Raw genomic sequence first — 19,361 nt, forward strand, 5'->3', positions numbered from 1 at the left:
TGCGAGACATAAAATATTCTTTTATTGCATTTAATTCGAGACGGAGGAAGTATTTGCTTTACATGTTAGTTACTAACACCATTTGTGAAAATATTATATATCTTTGAAAAGATAATCTAACAATACATGAAAAGGTTGTATATCCTTAAAAAGATAATTTAAATATGTGAAAAGATTGTATATCTTTAATAAGATAATCAACAATATGTGAAAAAACAATAGCGTTTTTCGAATGGTGACTAGAGTTAGAATCAGTAAAGCCTAAATAGGTAAACTTTTGCTCTAGAGTTATCTAACTCCTCTTAAATGTCAGATGAATCTGGTTTACCTTGGGAAGATACGGAACAAACAACATAGAATGATAGAAATAGACCCTAGGTCACTTTTGCTAACAATATTTCTATTTCAATCAATATTAGAAGTAGATCCTAGACTAGGTGAAAATGTTACAGTATTTGAAATTGGTAACTAGAGTTAGATTTAGGAGTTGTTTGAAGATCCGCTTGCCTTTTGGCTGGTTTAGTTGGCTTGTTTGATTGGCTGGAAGTATTGACGGTATGTATTGGCTTTTTAAGTTGGCTGTTTAAGGCAGCTGTTTGCAAAAGTGTTTGGCAAAATTAATTATGGTTGTTAGCTGTTTATTAGCCAGCTTTTCAGCCAACCAAAAAGCCAATAACCAAACACTTTTTTTGGCTGTTTGACCAAATTGAAAAGCCAAAAGCCAATAAAAAAGTCATTTACCAAACATGATCTTAGTAGAAGAAGGTAGGTAAACACCTACTATTAAATATCAACTACAAATACTTAAAATAAGATAAAGGGGTTCACTTTAGAATATAAGTAAGACTAATGAAGATTAACATTTGGACGAAAGTTAGCCAACCGCCCCTTAACTTGTTAGCTAACAAAAGGTAGAATGATCTCCGGAGATACAAGATTGTTCTTACAATAATTTTATGTGACAAAATATTAGCCAACTAATTTTTTTTTATCCACATAAGCCACGAAGGCAGTACAAAGAAAGGGTGGGAGAATTCGAACCTATAACCTATCATTCACAACACCTCAATTTTAACCACTCGGCCAAAACATTTCTAATTCGCCAACTAAAATTTAGCCAAATAGCCGCATTTTTTTAGGACAAGAAAAAGAAAAGAAAAGAGGTGTCCACGGTCCATCTCCCTCCAAAGAATCACGCGACAGTGTAATGTAGAGAGAGACAATATAAACAGTTCCGAACTGGAGGAATGCTTAATTGGGAATAGAAATGCGCCAAGTGTTGAGCATCATTCACACCATTGAAGAGCTCCATACAGTAGAGAAAGAAGAGAGAAAAATTTCAGTCATTTCCACTTGTTGAATTGCAACACTTTCTGAAATTTGCTTAAAGAACCAAGGCCAATCAGTAAGTTTTTTTTTTTTTTTTTTGGTGTTTTCTAGGCTTCAATTCCATATAAGATTGATATAGTTTTCCAATTGCAAATGAAATTGGAGGAAAAGAATGGATCTTTTTTATCAAAATTAAGAAATAAAAAAAAAAGTTTCCATTTTTTTCTTCTGTCACAAATTTTCATCACTCTAGTGGGAATTTTCTTTCTACTATTTTTTTCTCATTTGGGTTTCTGCATTTTGTCCAAATTGTGGGGTTTTTTTTGCTGAAAAAAGTTAACATTGATTTTTCCTTGCTAATTGTAAGTTTGTAGGAAATCCCAATTAGTTTTTTGCGAATAATTTATTTATTGAGTTGAGAATTATTAATCTGTTCAATATGTATTCTATGATTGTGGCAGGAAGGATCTAAATAATGAATATTGTTCCTGAGTTAACATGCTTTGGTTCAATAATTTTAAGTTTCAATAATCTTATTTGCTCCTCTATGAAGATGAATTATATCCCCATTTAGTGGATTATGTTGATCATTTGCAACTTACTAATTGGTGTTTTTGTTCATTTGTAGTAGTGTTTTTACAATACTAAAATTACTTATGAATTGTCTGATTTAGAATTAGACCAAATCTTGTTCTGTTGTTCAACCTTGAAGGTCATAAGATCTCTTCCAAATGAATGGAGAGAAGTCTCAAGTTCTTGGAAAGATGGAAGCTGCCAAGATGTTGGTTGCTGACAAGGACTATGTGGGTGCAAGATCTAAGCTGCTTGAACTCCATTACGGCTTTCCCGGTTTCAAAAATGTTCCTGAGATGATAATTGCATGTGAGATCTTATGTGCATCAGAGCTGACTATAGATGGTGAAACTGACTGGTACTGGGTTCTGCAAGTTAGTCCGAAAGCTACCATGTCTCAATTAAAACAGAAATATGAGAAACTTACTACTGTTTTGGAAGGGATTAAGGGTGACTTTCCTGGGGCTGTCACTGCTTTGAAGCTGGTCCACAATGCATATGGTGTGCTTTCGGACACACGTGACTCCTTGGTCTTCAACTCAAAGAGGCTAACAAGCTGGGGGGGTTGTGAAGCGTCTGTTTCCATTGCGAGTTCTCTTGATGATTCAGGGCATCATGAGGGTAGTAGTCTTAATCAAGAACCACATTGTTCACTTGTCTACGAAAGTTATGCTTCTAAGGACACAGAAGGTAAAGGTCTTGATGGTGCAGATGAGAGAAGTTCAACACCAATCGAAGTTGATGATTCAGATGGTGCGGATGATATGAATGAATGGAATAAGGTAATCAGCTCAACAGAAGTGATTTCCAGGTCTTCCTCTTTGAAGTTAGAGGAAACTCAGACTATGCATAACAATGTGGTAACCTCCATGAATTTTGATCATTTGGAAGAGAAGCCATTACCAAATGCAACAGCCGTAACAGATCATATTTGTGATGAAGGTATCTACAACTTAGATAGTACAAAGGAGCATGAGACTTTTGAAGTTGGCCAAATTTGGGTTGCTTATGACGGTGAAAAGTTGCCTCGAAGGTATGCGCGTATTAATTACGTTTCAGAATCACCTTTTAGGCTCGATGTTAATTGGTTGCAACCTGTGCCAAAAACTGAGAATGAAAGCAAATGGTGTGAGATTGGGATGCCAGTGGTTTGTGGATTATTCAGCTTGCACGAGGATGAAGAGTCTTTGGTTGACTCTGCTACTTTATCCCATTTGGTTTCTTGTACAGCCAGCCCAACTTATGATGAATTTGAGATTCTCCCACAAGAAGATGAAGTTTGGGCAGTTTATAAAGACTGGAGACCACTTGATTGGTTAAAAAACCCTGAATCTAGAAAAGGATGTAGTTTACAGGTAGTAAGAATCCTTGAAGATTATTCTGATCAGGAGGGTGTTCTTGTTGTGCCATTAGTCAAGGTTGGTGGGTCCCAGAATGTTTACAGACGAGAGACTGAAGTTGGTCGAGAATGTTCTTTCAGAATCCCAGCTAATTACTTGTATCAGTTTTCTCATCAACTTCCTGCACATGATTTAGAAGGTGGGAAACTGATTGGAGTTTATGGTGAGCAAGAGCCCTCGACCATGAACTTCTCAACCTCTCAGAGGCCTGTATCACACCCTTCATCATCGGATCTAGTGGGTAAATCACCAAAACTTGAATGGACAGTTGAACATTTTGCTGCTAGCCAAGTATGGGCGATTTATCATGGCACTGACAAAATGCCGAGGCAGTATGCAGTAGTAAATAAAGTGTTTCCAAGTGGAGCTGTGGAAGTAACATTTTTGGAGCCTCATCCTAACCCAATGGATTATGAAGAGATTTCTTGGATTGAAGAGAACTTACCTGTTGGTTGTGGAATATTTAAACTTGGTTCCAGAATTGCTATTTTAGAGTTCGGTAAGTTCTCGCATTTGGTTAACTGTGACCGAACCACCAAGAATATGTTCTTTAGAATCTATCCTAAAAAAGGTGAAATATGGGCGATGTACAGAAACTGGAATAGAAAATGGAAGCAAAAAGATTTCAGTAATTACCATTGTCGAATAGTTCAAATAACTTCTGATTTCATCGAGCCTTCTGGTGTGCACACAGCTAGCTTAGAAGAAGTACCAGGATATAAAACTTTCTTTCAGAAGCAACAATGTGATGGCTTTGTATTGAACCGAGCAGTTCCAAGATCAGAGATGCTTAGTTTTTCACATCGTATCGAGGCATTTGTAGTCCCAGGAATCGGAGTTCATGGTATTCCCGAGTGTTCTTGGCACCTAGAGCCTGATGCTCTTCCTCCAGTTCTTTCTAACTAATCCAAAAATGAAGTCGTGACTTAGTTCCATACAAAGACTAATTTACTGTACATCCTGTTGAAAAAGCTATATTAGTCTTCATTATCATTTATCATGTTAGATGGTTTCCCTTCACTTATAGTTATAACTTATAAGTTCCTCACATAAACTTGGCAGAAATGTCATGCTAAATTTCTATCTGATTCCAGAGTAGTTGTTAATTGGATTCCACATTATCTACTTCAGCACCGTTGAGTAATAGTTGCAAGTTTCTTCCTCAGTAGCCAGTCAACAGGGGGGGTCTAGATAATCTATTAGTAAAGATATGTCATATCCAGTTTAATTCAATTGACATGACACTTATTTCCAATTTGAGGGAATATAATAGATCATATTTTACGGTAGAGTGTAAAGTCAGCCTTTGGCATAGAGCACCTTTATTAATTGTTTTTTTGTCCATATAAGCCACAAAAGTAGTACACACAAAAAAGGAGATGAGAGATTCGAACTTATGAACTATCGTTCACATCACCTCAATCTTAACCATTAGGCCAAAACATCCTTGGTGCCGTTATTAATTGTTGAGTTAGCTTGATGTGTTATAATGATCTTGGTTTTGTACTTGCCAATTGCTTCTTATTCAGTTCTCCATTTTATGGGTATTCTCATATTTGAATCTGTTACATCTGTACTTCAACTTTGTCTTAAATTCTAAATATATATGCCTTCCTGAAATGAAACTTCTGTAACAGCTTGCCAGTTACCAGTTAATACTGGAATTATCATTATTACTGTAGTGCTCTTATTTGTTGGTTTACCAAAACGCCAACCAATACCAGATTCAGTCAAACCTCATTTTCAAAGGCCTTAATTTATGCAGAAATGGAATCCATTCTAGAGGTTAAGGTTCTATTTGATTAGATGGAAAAAAAATTCATGAAAAATGATTTCTATGTAAAAGCATTTTGATGGAAAACACAATTATAGACGAGTTTTCCTTTGTTTAGTTAATTAGTTCTTAGTATGAAATGTTAGAGAGAGTAAGAAAAAATGAAAATTCGGAAGATAGGAAAGAGGAAGCTGTAGAATAGAGATGAAAGCTAAGTATATGTTTCCCACCCTTTGAAAAAATAATTCTCTACCATTTGGAAAACTTTTCTCCACTCTTACCAACCAAATAAAAAGATAATGGGAAAATCAGCTTTCCGAAAAAATATTTTTCACCCAACCAAACAATATATAATTTCAAAATGGTAAATTACCAGTTCTACCGTGCTTAATAGTATAAAAAATCGAGCCTAGGCCAAGAAGATATTTACTAGATTCCTGATAGTAGAAAACCATTCTCCAAATAGCCTTACTTTTCTTACAATGGTGAGAAAGTATGATAGAAGGAAATTTTAGAAAGAAACAATTACAACAGGCTTGCAGTATTTCAGTATGACTGAATTTACACCAACACATTGATAGTCAAGCTTTAGTTACAAGAATACATTTCACACAGCATCCATTCAATGGATAAGCTTTTTGTTCCATTCACACAAAACAGGTACATGTAGACATTTCCTAACCATCTTCTCTTGCCTCAATTTTTAGTCACCACTACAAAGCTAGAAGCCACTCCATCCATATACATAAAGACAAGGACGGGAGACAGGGCAGGGGAGCAAGCAAATTCCTAATAGCGGCGACCACCAGCTGTAGACAGGAGCACACGACTTGGTTTCTTCCCCTTCTTCCCAGCTTCGTTTGTCTTGCGTGGTGTATTTGTATCTACACTATCCCGGGATATCACATTTGCAAATGAGCGCACACCTTGATTTGTTGACTCTACACAAGCACCAAATCCTAATATCAAATCACACTCTTTTAATAGCCAAGAAAAACAGCTCAATTCACCAAAAGAATTGAAGAGCTCAATACATATGAACCCCCACGTCTACTAGATGACAAACTAACAAATCCATCTGTGTTTCCCTACCTAAAATTCTCTCCAAGCACATGAAGCTGGACTAAATAGATGATGCGTTGTTGTCAGCCTGAGTCTTATTGAATATTAATAAATTACTCATCAAAAATGTAGATTCTAGTGCAAGCATTAATTGATTAATGCCTAGGGAATTACTTTAAATTTTAATACACTTATATTTAGATGTCCAATATCTTTTTTATTCAAGTATATAATAACTTTAAAGACCGAGCATGACCCAGGTATTACCTAGATTATTGTTTTTTAGTCAAGCATCACCTAGATTTTCTTTTTTGAAGTCAGGTATTACCTAGTTTAGACCTAGGATAGCAGGCCTATGTAATTTTGAACAAGATCACATAAGATGCTACCTAAAAGTAAATGCAACAGTAAAAGTGCTCAAGATGCTAAAGAATACCATTGAAACCAGAAGAAGAAGGCGTTCTTGTGGAATTAGCCTCGGGTGCGGTTTCCTGAATAATCAAGGAAGGAGAATCACACCCGGCTGCAAAACCCAGCCGTGTAACACTGGAGAATAATTGCCGTCCTTGGGCTGGAGGGCTTGATGCCACTGTTGTGGCAGGGCTTCCAAGAGCTGAAAATTAAATAAGTAAATGAATAAAAAATTAGTGTACTTGTGATCACCAAGAGATGATTGCTACAAAATTATTAATTAGTAATTTGAAATAAAGATTAATATATATATATATTATATATATAATATATATATATATATATATATATATATATATATAGGTCTTCTACTGGAAATAAGCCACTGGAATAACAGAATTTAGAGAACGACAGAGAAGCAGGATTGAATCATCAAATTACAAAAAAACTTAGGTGTATCAAAACACAAGTGTCATAATTGAGGCTTTACCAATAGTGTCAAAAAAGATGAAAGGAATAACAGAAGCTCAGACATACTACCTTCAAAGTCATCCATGCAGAAAGTAGGTGGGCCATCATAGGAAGCTTGTATAAAGTTATATGGAACAGGTAGGGAATATGCCGCAACAGCTTCTGCTTTGATTTTATCCTCCTGTTCCTGCATATTAAAATCAGCAAAATGAATATACAGACATGTTGGATGTATCAACTCTTTAGATAGGAATAAAATTCACGCTGAGGATTTTTTTAACCCAAAACTTAAGATACTGCTTACTGTACGTCAGCTCCAGAACATGCATATCTAGTGCTTAGAAGAACCGATAAAGAAGGAAGAAGCAACAGCAATAATCCGAACAACCAGTGGCATACTCAAAATAATCCGAACCACTGTTTAACTCAAGAAAATCCAAACTATTGGGATTACCTTCTGAGATTAGTCTTAGCTTACCAATAACCTTCATAACCGGTAACAAAAACTTTACTTCTCTCCAAAAACAGGAGAGGACAGGAAATTTCCACACCCACTCTTAGTATATATCTTACAGCAACAGCAATAGAGAATATATAATCAAATATCCACAGTTCTCTATAAGCTTAAGCACAGATTTTACTCACAAAAAACTTATATCATTCATGGCACAGAATACAAGGAAACTACTTATCAACCTGTTTAGCAAGCCGCTTTCTCTGCTTCTCACGCTTCTTCAATTCATCCATGAAAGGAGTCAATGCTTCAGCAGGCACAATCTCTCTTAAGTCAATTTCACATAGCTGTTACACTTGATACTGAAAGTTAGAAAAAGAAACATGTCCACAGGTATCCAAGTTTCATAAAAAAAGTATTACCTGAAACGTGGTTGTCAAAGGAAAATGGCTCAAGTAACGATAGCGCCTCCTCATAGCCTCAGACTGAGTCACAGACTCTAATTGTAAAACTTTTCCACTCACTCTGAGATGCATGAAACTTAATCAGAATGTGTTGCACTAAATTCTATTATACTGAGAAGTACAACTATAATCAGAGGACACTAATAAGTTGAATTGTTTTTTGAGAGAAAAGTTAAATCATTCTAAACATGCTTTGCCATTTGTAAGAAAAACTTCACTCAATTTTGGAGAGAATATCCTAAATAACAAGCATAATCCTTCCCATGCTAGAATATTCAATATATTATTAAAAAAATTGTTGTTCGACATAGAAGCCCTCTTAGAATATCAATATATAATCCCGCTTGGAAACTAGAAAAATCATGTTCAATTACAATTAAGTTTTTTTCAATATTTGAGAAAAAACAAGCCTGTCAAATCTTGCAAATATCCTCAAATTGCTCCAACTTCCAGTGTATTAATCGAAATCTTCTTCTCCCTATAAAATTCTGCTTAGGTATAGCAGTTCATAACATGATACTAGCTCCGTTTCTTAATACATGCACCACTTTCCACTTTGGGATATTTCATAGTACATGCACTATTGCCCTATTTAGTAAAGTTTCATACTATAATAGTACTAATAAATAATATTACTCTCTCCTTTACCTATTTACTTGGGTAAGAAAAGCAATTAGAACAGTCTCTCCTCACCCTTGGTTCTAGTGCCCCAAGAAAATGGTGCATGTATTGGAGGTAGTATTTCTAAACTTATGACTCCGCAAAGTTCCAACTGGTTTCGAAGCATATAGTCATTGATTTTATACACTTTTAACAGAAGCCTCAAATCATGCACAAATTTAAATTAAGTACAGGCACGCGTGCTTAAGCATGAGATACTCAGGTTCTCCACATGTCCTAGCCATTCTAAGAGAAATGGATAAATATAGGTGCACTGCACTAGTATCTAATCTCCGGATATTAAATCATAGCAATTAAGGATCCCCTCGGACTACCGAAACCGAAAATGTTCAGGACATAATGTAAGGGGGAAAATGAAAACGTAATAGAATTATCTAAGCACACCAGCCCTCACCTTTATTTAACTCAAATACAGACAAAAAAGATCCAATCAGATGAAACAAAATGTACAGAAGTAAAATGAGTATACCCAGTTAGAGCATCAACTATGTTCATGCTTTGTACAAGATATCCAAATTAGGACATGAACACATGATAATTTATTTGGTCAATCTCCCCCCCCCCCCCCCCCCGGCCGCAGTCTCTACAAGTAATTTCTTGGATAAGCACCCATAGAAAGCAAACTAGATTTATGGCAAACAGAACACACACCATGTGAACTTCCTCAAAACATCAAGGTTTCATCTTCTCCACCTATGAAGAAAATTTAGGCCAAACACATTGTGTCCTAGGAAAGTGGTGTATACCTTGATTCTCCACTTGTCCAAGGCTAACATGAGTAACTTTAAATCTTGAGACATCTCTCTAGTTGTGCCCTCCTAAGTGAACCCTGCCAATCATTAGACTCTCCATCAAACTTTTATTTTTATCCTATATTATCTCAACAGGAAGTCACTCTAGTCTCTACCCAAGGATATTTAGAAAAAAATACAATAGGTGCCTTTACCATACCGCTTTACTAAGTTTTTCTCAATTCAATTTCTGCCAGTAGTCAATACCTAGCAAGCCATGAATCAGGAACCCATAAAATTATAACTAAACCCAATGGGTCATTAAGCTTGGGGATGACTGGATGAGAAAGTTCATAGCTAGAAGATGTTGACCAAGTCAGCTCATCCCTTCTGGAGCACTGTATAGTGTATTGCACTCATCAATCATCATAGCAGAATAATTGCCATCTTTTAGAACACAATCATATACTCCCTCCGTTTCAAAATACATGACATGGTTTGACTTTTAAATTATCCACACACTCTCCTTTGACTGTGTTTTGTGATTTTCACGGAAAATATAATAATCAAGTTGGATCTTGTTAGATTGGTCTCGTTATATACTATTAGAATATCTATTTTTATAATATATACATGTATGGAATTAGATATATAAATCGCTAAAGTTGGCAAGCGCGCGGAGAACATAATAACCTATACAATAATATTAATCCAACGACATTCCTGAACTATTTCAAAGGCACACAACCCTAACCTCCCTTGGCGACGGGGCTCCAAAAAAAAAAAAGAGGCCTTTTATTCAGTCAAAAAAAAAAAAAGAGAGAACAAATTTACTTCCATGAAGTATCAAACCTTGCAGGAAGCAGATCATAGCTACCATAATGGTGCAAAAGACACTTCAGGTTTAGTGGATGAAGAATAGTAGGCTGACCATCAACTGCCTGCAACAAACATAAATATTAATCACTTTATCAGTTACAGGTACCAGGAAAAAACTAAACCAGTTTGCTTTTAGCTTTAGATCTTCTAAAACAGATGTCACATCACTTGAAACACTTATATTAGACTTCTCCGTGATAATCAGGTTAAAACATACATGAGGGCTAAAACATATAAAAATGAAGCTTTAGATCAAACAAAGTCAATAACAACTTAAGCAGCCATATGGACTAATAGGTGTGTAAAAATCATTAATCTAATCCTACAGCAGAATAAACATTGTTATCTGCGCGATAATTATTAAATAAATACCTGGTAGAAATTGTATGACTCCTTCTCCTTGGTGTCTCCAGATGCATCCAGTGGAATAGGCAAGGTCTTGCTTTCATCATATGAAGACGACAGGGACCTGTCATGTCCTTCCAGTGATTCATCAGTGTCTGAAGACTGAACTAAACAAGCACCACCGTGCACTTCATCTACCAATACATTGTCTGCCCCCTTGCCTGGGTCATACTTAGCAGGAGACAAAGTTCCCTGCCCAACCTCAGCAGCTATGCAGTTAGGATTTGCATTATCCACAGTCTCACGATCAATATATTCAGAGGATTTGCTGCTTCCAGAACCTCGACGCGCATTCCAATATTTTTTCCTTTGCTTCAAATGTTCCATAGCAACACAAACATATGGAAGCTTCTCCAAGTCATCAACAAGCCCAGAATGAGCTCGTGCTATCCAATTATCCAGTGCTGAGATAGCTTCTCTAACAGAGAGATCCACGTCCAGAGTAAGTGTGAACTTTGAAAATGAATCACATGATTTGGTATTCGTCCCTCCTTTGAGCTTATCGTGTAGTGAAAATGAGTCTTTTCTCCGAGTTAAAAGCATGAATTCTAGAGCATCACCAATATTGTGCTCCTTAACATTTTCAAGATAGATGGTATACAAATCCCTTGAAGATATCATCATGAAACAGAGTGGGCACTTTCTCCAGCATTCTGCTTTATGATTCTCCTCTCCCATAAGTAAGTACTGCAAGATACATGGAAAACAAAATATATGTCCACAAGAAGTGATCTGTGGGCATAGAGGTGTATCCAAACAAATTGGACATTGAATTGGTTGTGGAGTTGAGTATCTCACACATATTATATCCTCCCACTGTAGCAATTTATCAGGATCCATAGAATCAATAGTATAGCTCCCAGAATCTAATACAACAAATTTGTAGTTGGCCTGGAGGAAAAGATCCTTGTTGTAAGGCTTATTCTTCTGAGGCTTTTTCAATGGAGGACCCCTTGATTGAGTACGCGAAATTGGATTATACTGAAAATTCAGCAAGTGATTACCACTCACAGTTTGATACCTTCTTCGCGCAGAACCACTTGCTCTACCACTTGGCGGAGAACCAGAAACTTCCCCACTGGATTGGGAAGACCCAATTCCTACTTGAGCAACAGAGTTTGATTGATTTCTACTGTTGATGCTGTGATTAGGTGAAGTCTTCTTCCCATTTGAGCTCCCATAACCAATCACCTTAACAAGAAAAGTGACAGAATTTTTATTTTATTTTTAAAAAAGGTGCGAGACAGACATGAATATTTCTGTACAAGTACAGTAACTCACATAAACAGTGAACTAAACTTGGAATTAGGGTTTGGGGTGTAACTAATTTATTAACACCATTTGAGCACACTTTGATAAGCGAGAGAAGAGTAGTATCAAATTAAATTCCAAAAACAGCAACGTAAGAAGCTAAAAAGCACCAGTCCCATTAAAAGGGGTTATATGTACAAAGAAATGGTCACTATGTTCTTTTTAAAATACTCAAATTACATGGAAACATTAACTTGCATCACTTTATCTTTCCCATATAATTGTATAGAGTGTTTCTTTTAATTTGTAGCGGTTTCTTCTCCATTTCCATTTAAGATCTTCAATGCAGCGGTCTTCCCCTTATACATTGTGGGAATAAGCACTTCCTCTCCAAACCTCTCAATAGAACGTTGAACAATGTCTCTACAGACACATTAGGGTCATCCCTAATGTCATGAATCAGCTTGCCAACTAGCCACTTCATCCCAGCTATACAATCTCTCACAAATATGATTTGGTTGCATTGTTTTAATAACCCAAGTAACCCCATCCCGAAGGCGAGATGCATGTAATCTTCGTTGACGGTTAGCATCAGCACACCTCACTATGTACCTATTACTTTCTACTTTTATTTTTTTCAAATTAAATTTCTCTTGCACACAATAATCCGTTAAAAGCCCAATGAAATGCTCCTTGTTCTGAAACTTCGTCCCTAAACTTATTGCAATGGCAGAATCGGATGCGACATTGTGAAGATTTGGGTCTGCTTCAAGAATGTTAGTTCCACAACCATCAACAACATCAGAATCATCACAATCAAAAACAACCTCTGGAACCTCCATAGAACAAAGGCTCTACTTAATAATTTCAAACAGGTTACAAGGTCCCAAAAACCGAATTTCTCGACATGAGACCTCAATAATTCATAATCCAATCTTTTCTCACTAGCATGTCTCTCCCTCTCCCTCCTTATTCTTTCTTTTTCCCTTTCATTTTCCAACTGCATTTCTATAAGCTTCCTTAACCTTTTGTTTTCCTTAAGTTTTCTTTGTTCCTGATACTTGAACACTAATGTGTTGGGCACAAGAGCATTCCCTATATAAAGATGAATATCTCCCGACCGATCCTTAAAAAGTAAATACATTAATTTCAAATCATCATCTTCTTTCAACTCAACCATAACCTCCTCTACATAAGGAAAGATAAATTTCAAAACTAAGTTAGGGAGAGAGGAAACACCCTGCTTTCCCATCTCTTCTTCAAGACTCTCTAATAGAGCAAACATAGTATAATCACTTTTGTTTCTCACAATGACGTCAAACACAAGGTCACCATATTGAATAATAAAGCCACAGAGGAGGATACCACCGAGAGGGATACTTATTTAACTATCAACAACAAATAAAATAGGGAAACAAAATTAAAACAAAGAGTTGATAAATGAGAACAGTGTTTAATTCAATAAGATCCAACATTCTGATATTTATCCTAGTTTTTAAGCAAGAAATTATCTTTTACTACGTCCGTTCTTTTTTAGTTCACAAAATGTTTAATTAAACCAAAAACAATTAACAATAATCCAACCAAAAACAGTTATAATTTCAAGGTTAGATCTAATAAATCTCACTACCAATCACATACTCCTACTCAACCATTTAATATGGTGAAACCATTTAATAATCAATCTCTACATTTTGGAGAGAAAACTATGTGAGAGAAAACTATGTGAGAGAAAAAAGTGGAAGCTTAGGTTTCAAATTTCACATACCCTGAAATTAGTGGATTAGAATGACTTTGGAGGTGAAGCTTTACGGACTTAATTCTTAATAACCATAAATTATCTGATATAACCCTACAAATTTTCTAAATTTCGTAGACTTATAAATTCAGGGGTTACATTGGATAAATCTCAGAATTAATCACATAATACTACTTCAACATTTGATAAGCGGAAACGATTTAATAGCAATTCTCCAGATTTTGGAGGTTGAGAACCGTGTGAGATAAAATAGGAAAAGCTTAGGTTCAAAATTTTGAATTTCATGTCTTATCATTCGAGTTTCTTGCTATTATTGAGTTAATAGGAAAGCTTTGGTTGGAAATATTCAATTGGGCTATCTATAGTTTAGTGATGGAAATGAACATAGTTTGATGACTTATTATATCTCCTTCACTGTTACTTCCCAGTTTACCACCTCAAATCTTCAAGAAAAGCAGAAATTAAAGACAACAACACAAATAACTCAGCTTTACTGATAAATGTATGCACTGAGAGACATAATTCTCTCTCTCACACACACACACAACCCAAAACAAATCCCCATTATCAACAAATCATATGAAGAGAAGATAGTTCAAACAATCAAACACAGATAAAATCAGACTAGCAATAGTTCAAATTTCAAACATGAAACTAATAATTTGCAAATTAAATTTGACTTATAAATACAGTACTCATCATTTCTTTGAACAATTAAATATCTATTCAGACAAATTCAATCCTAAAACCTAAACCCTAATCTTAAATTGAAAAATCAATAATTAACTTAACTAATGCATTAAGTTCATATTAGTCACAAAGCAAGTAGAAAGTACCCAGATGGATTGCTCAAAAGAAAATTTCAAAATTGCAACAGCAAGTTAACGTCAATGATGGAAAGGAATTAAAAAAATTCAAAATTGCAATAGCAAGTTAACATCAATGCAGAGCTACACAATTTGATTACATACTTACTCCGTTCCATAATAAGTGAAACACTTCTCTAAAAAAGCTCCCACACTTCTCTAAAGTATATAATAATGTCATTCCGAAAACCTAACAATTTGAAAGCTAAGGAATAGTACCTTTTTGGAAGATCCATTAGAATTTGCTGCTGTTTCAACCACTGAACCTAAAAATCGCCACAACAACAACAACAAAGATAGAAATCAAACCACATTCAACGATAACACAAATAACAACCACAACTGAATTCAATGCAGCCTAATTCCACCAACTACTTCCAAAATTGGAAAAAAAAAACCCTAAAAATCACCTGAAGCTGAATCAGACGTGGCAGAAGCTGAAGATTGGGGGTCGGAGATCCGAAGCGAATCGAGTGGTGGAGTCTGCAGAGAGGAGAGAGAAATATGTCGGTGGTGATGATACAACTGATCTTCTTCAATGGAGAATCCATGATTGAGATTAGGGTTTTGAGTAGAGAAAGAGGAAGTCGATGATGCTGAACCTTGATGAGTCTGTGAGGGCAAGATGGACATGAAATTGAGGAGAGAGAATTTGGGGGAAAATTTTTAATTGAGGGTTTTTCGAGTTTCAGAAACTCTGGTAATAAATCTTTTGATTCCGGAATTCATGAATCTAATATGCTTTTATACCTTTGATGATATAATTCATAATCCGTCGTGTAAGTTGTAACGTGTTGGATCTTTTTTTCTAATTGAGTATCTGACGCAGCTGCGACCGAATCTTGGCTCCTAAAAAAATGGATAAATTTATTATTCAGGGAATAGTCTCTCATGTTATCCTATTTTTTTTATGTTATTAGGGTCTGTCTTTTCGACATAAAACAATTGAACTGAATTGAATTAAATTGTACTGATTGTAACTGAATTGAATTGAATTGAACTGAACTTATAAAGACTATACAGAACTGAATTAAACTATAACTAATAGGAATGATAATTAGAGCTGAACTGAACTGAACTGATTGCAACTGAATTCAACTAAATTGAACTGAACTGAACAAAACTAGCTGGAGAGAACAGATCCTTACATTAACCTTAATGTCACACTAGTCCAGACCCAAATAAAACATGCACATTAAGGAGCCATCAAATATTCATCATTTGAACCTTATTTAGCAACATTTAAACTAGTTTAAGGATTTTTATAGATAATCGGTATTAAACGTGTAAATGATGTGAGTCGAGTTCAAGTTTGATCTAACTCAACTTGAAATGTCGTTATCATACCTTTACTAGGTTATATAATTCTCTATTTAGATGCTTTTTCTTAAAACTTTTTGCCGGTATGACAATTGGTAATAGTTTAGTGTCCAGGGAATGGGGCTAGGATGCTAGGGCATGTGCATACTCTTAAAGAAGGACATGTGCATATTGTGTAATATCTAGAATCAATAAATATATGCATACATACATAATAAATTATTTCTATATATATAAAAAAATTGTCTATTCACGAGGTTTTTGATCCAAACTTGTCATAACTCAACTCGGCTCGTTGAGGTTTCGAGCCGAGCCACCTCCACCAAATAAGCTTGGTTTGTGAGACAAAAGATATACTTTGAAAGATAAAAGATACAAATGAGAACTTGTACCAAAAAAAAAAAAGGTACACACTATTTAACACACAACAGTATATGTCATATGACATGCACATGTTATAAACTCGAGAGTCGAGACTATTAAGAATCAAATCAAAATTAGAATGAATAAGGGAACCCCCAAACTTGGGATGTATAATGTGAACTAAATATACAAGTTAGTGTCTTAGTGAAGCTACTCTAACTCAGGGTAAACTAAGGGCAACAAACGACTAACCTCACTCACTCAGTGATATCCTATGAACCACAAATACTGGACTAATGAACTCCACAAAATTTCCTCATCCTTCATTAGAAGCCGTAAATCTCCGGGCTTCAAATCCAACACCACTAATGTCATCGACGCCCGAATTATCAAAACGGGTTTTAACCCGAATACAAGTCGCACAAATTTTGAGATGGAAAATCTCATCAAATGTGGCCAACTTACTAAAGCACGTCAACTGTTTGATGAAATGCCTAACAGAAACATGTTTTCTTTGAATACCCTACTTTCAGGTTATGTGAAATCAGGGAATCTCGTTACTGCAAGGCAGTTGTTTGATGACACGAGTGCTCGAACAACCGTAACGTGGACCATTTTGATTGGTGGTTATGCCAAACATGGCAATCCTATGGAGGCCTTCAAGCTTTATGCAGATATGTATAGGTCAATGACTATGCTGGATTCTGTTACTTTTGCCACATTGTTGTCGGGTTTCGACGACAAAGATTTGATGAAACAAATGATTCAAGTTCATGCCCATGTTGTAAAGATGGGATTTAGTTCGGCTCGAACTGTTTGTAATACTTTGGTGGATTGTTATTGCAAGTGTCATTGCTTGGATTTGGCTTGTAAGCTCTTTTTTGAGATGCCTGATAGAGATTCTGTTACTTTTAATGCTATGATTACTGGGTATGCTAATCATGGGCTGGATGAGGAAGCTGTTGATTTCTTCTTGACGATGCAGAAAGCGGGTTTCAAACCTTCTGAGTTCACTTTCACTGCAGTTTTAGGTGCTGGTGTTGAGTTAGGAAACTTAGTTCTTTGTAAGCAAGTTCATGGCTTTGTGGTGAAGACCAACTTTATCTGGAATGTTTTCGTAAGCAATGCTTTGCTTGAATTTTATTCGAAGCACAATCATGTGGAAGAAGCCGAAAAACTTTTCTATGAGATGATTGAGATTGATGGTGTTTCATACAATATAATCATATCTGGCCACGCCTGGGAAGGGAACTATAAGAAGTCTATTGCCCTGTTCCAGGAGTTGCAGGGAACAAAATTTGACAGGAAGAACTATCCTTTTTCTACTATGTTGAGTATAGCAGCTTACGCACCTGATTTGGAAATGGGTAGACAAATTCATTGCCAGTGTATCGTGACAACAGCATCATCAGAACTTAAAGTAGGAAACTCACTCTTAGACATGTATGCTAGATGTGGACGGCTTGAGGAAGCCAATCTGATCTTCCAATCTCTTTCAAACCAGGACACAGTCCCATGGACAGCAATGATCTCTGCTCTTGTACAAACGGGGTACCATGAAAAAGGGCTCAAGATATTCATCGACATGTCTAGGACAAATGTCAATCCAGATCAATCCACTTTTTCCACCATCTTAAGGGCTACGGCTAGTTTAGCTTCATTGTCACTGGGAAAGCAGTTGCACTCTTTAGTATTCAGGTCAGGATTCATGTCCAATGTGTTTTGTGGAAGTGCATTGCTCGATATGTATGCAAAATGTGGTTCAATGAGAGACGCTATCAAGTTGTTCTGTGAGATGCCTGATAGGAATATAGTCTCGTGGAATGCAATGATATCTGCTTATGCTCAGAATGGAGATGGTGATGGTACCATCAGGTTGTTTGAGGAAATGGTTTCAACGGGTCTTTGTCCGGACCGGGTAAGTTTCCTTAATGTCCTCACTGCTTGTAGCCATTCCGGGCTTGTCAATCAAGGAATTAGGTATTTCAACAGTATTACTGAATTATATAATATGGAGCCTAGGAGAGAGCACTATATTACTATGGTTGACATCTTATGCCGAAGTGGGCGTTTTGGACAAGCAGAAAAACTGATTACTGAAATGCCTTTTCACCCTGATGAGATTATGCTCTCGTCCATTTTAAACTCATGTAGGATCCATAAAAACCAGGCTCTGGCAGAAAAAGTTGTCGAACAGCTATTCGATATGGAGGTAAGAGATGCTGGTGTTTATGTGAACATGTCAAATATCTACGCATCAACAAGTCAATGGGACAAAGTTGCAATGGTGAAGAAAGCAATGAGAGAACACGGAGTTAGAAAGCCTCCTGCTTATAGTTGGCTAGAAATCAACCACAAGATGCACATTTTCTCCGCAAATGACACGTCTCATCCAAGATGGGAAGACATCAAGAAGAAAATTGGATCATTGTCTATAAGAATGGAGGAGGAAGGCTATAAACCAGATACTAGCTGTGTCGTTCATAACTGGGATGAGGATACCAGAGCAGAATCACTGAAATACCACAGCGAACGCATAGCTATTGCATTTGCATTGATCAGCACCCCAGAAGGTACACCTATATTAGTGATGAAGAATCTAAGGGCTTGTTCTGATTGCCATGCCGCAATCAAGATCATCTCTAAGATCACTGGGAGGGAAATTGCAGTGAGGGATTCAAGTCGATTCCATCATTTTGAAAACGGGCATTGTTCTTGTGGCGATTATTGGTGAACTTGTATATGCTTGTAACAATCACATTCAAGCTCGTCAAGTTTATATATTCAAGCTTAACTACCTTTGAACTCAACGAGTTCAAAACATATAACCAAGTTCTTTTGCTAGTTCTTTCATACTTTCCAGTATTCACCAGGACCGTGTAGATATTATCTAACGATTCAAGCTTCTCGAATCAAATTTAGTTGTTACTCTCATGGAAAACTTCGACTAAGTTCGATTACTTCACATGGACTTACCAGTGAGCTAGATTCATTAGCACAGCACCAATACTGCAGAATATTGTATTCATCACATTCTTTCGATTGCAAAAGAATTCAGCTTCCTAGATCTTCCCAGTGTTGCACTCTTGCAGACTATTAGTGATCAACACAACATTATTCAATATCGATACAAACTAATTTGTATTTTGTTCAATCAACAGCATTTAT

The 19,361-nt window shown here is 36.2% G+C and overlaps 3 protein-coding genes across 6 annotated transcripts; 2 read left to right on the top strand and 1 right to left on the bottom strand.

Annotated features, from left to right (window-relative positions):
* Positions 1-1,139: 1,139 nt before the first annotated feature.
* LOC104897726 (hypothetical protein) lies at positions 1,140-4,418 on the top strand. Of its 3 annotated transcripts, none has more exons than XM_048646601.2 (2): positions 1,140-1,405; positions 2,004-4,418. In XM_048646601.2, exon 2 carries the CDS (start codon positions 2,061-2,063, stop codon positions 4,206-4,208), a length of 2,148 nt encoding a protein of 715 aa, XP_048502558.1. In that variant the 5' UTR covers positions 1,140-1,405; positions 2,004-2,060; the 3' UTR covers positions 4,209-4,418. The 3 variants fall into 3 exon arrangements, with proteins under 3 accessions (XP_048502558.1, XP_048502559.1, XP_010682972.2); XM_048646602.2 differs by having other exon boundaries at positions 2,010-4,418; XM_010684670.4 differs by having other exon boundaries at positions 2,042-4,418.
* A 1,068-nt stretch (positions 4,419-5,486) lies between these two features.
* LOC104897728 (uncharacterized) lies at positions 5,487-15,318 on the bottom strand. Of its 2 annotated transcripts, none has more exons than XM_010684671.4 (9): positions 14,921-15,318; positions 14,730-14,776; positions 10,602-11,825; positions 10,203-10,291; positions 7,897-7,999; positions 7,717-7,821; positions 7,090-7,207; positions 6,575-6,751; positions 5,487-6,035 (listed from the first exon to the last, which is right to left on the bottom strand). In XM_010684671.4, the coding sequence occupies exons 1-9, from the start codon at positions 15,141-15,143 to the stop codon at positions 5,866-5,868; spliced, it is 2,256 nt and encodes a 751-aa protein (XP_010682973.1). In that variant the 5' UTR covers positions 15,144-15,318; the 3' UTR covers positions 5,487-5,865. The 2 variants fall into 2 exon arrangements, with proteins under 2 accessions (XP_010682973.1, XP_010682974.1); XM_010684672.4 differs by having other exon boundaries at positions 5,487-6,017; positions 14,921-15,310.
* Positions 15,319-16,274: 956 nt separating this feature from the next.
* Positions 16,275-18,990, top strand: LOC104897729 (putative pentatricopeptide repeat-containing protein At2g01510). The gene has a single exon (XM_010684673.3). It carries the CDS (start codon positions 16,468-16,470, stop codon positions 18,925-18,927), a length of 2,460 nt encoding a protein of 819 aa, XP_010682975.1. The 5' UTR covers positions 16,275-16,467; the 3' UTR covers positions 18,928-18,990.
* The last annotated feature ends 371 nt before the right edge of the window (positions 18,991-19,361 follow it).

The sequence above is a fragment of the Beta vulgaris genome, chromosome 6 (assembly GCF_026745355.1).
Source record: "Beta vulgaris subsp. vulgaris cultivar EL10 chromosome 6, EL10.2, whole genome shotgun sequence".
Taxonomy (NCBI): Eukaryota; Viridiplantae; Streptophyta; class Magnoliopsida; order Caryophyllales; family Amaranthaceae; genus Beta; species Beta vulgaris.

Bases quoted from the DNA above. Each gene is read 5' to 3' on its own strand.
- LOC104897729 (XM_010684673.3), top strand. From the start codon at position 16,468: ATGAACCACAAATACTGGACTAATGAACTCCACAAAATTTCCTCATCC.
- LOC104897726 (XM_048646601.2), top strand. From the start codon at position 2,061: ATGAATGGAGAGAAGTCTCAAGTTCTTGGAAAGATGGAAGCTGCCAAG.
- LOC104897728 (XM_010684671.4), bottom strand. From the start codon at position 15,143: ATGTCCATCTTGCCCTCACAGACTCATCAAGGTTCAGCATCATCGACT. The intron at 14,777-14,920 runs GTGATTTTTAGG...GGCGATTTTTAG, and splicing joins CACGTCTGATTCAGCTTCAG to GTTCAGTGGTTGAAACAGCA. The intron at 10,292-10,601 runs GTATTTATTTAA...TGTTTGTTGCAG, and splicing joins AGTCATACAATTTCTACCAG to GCAGTTGATGGTCAGCCTAC.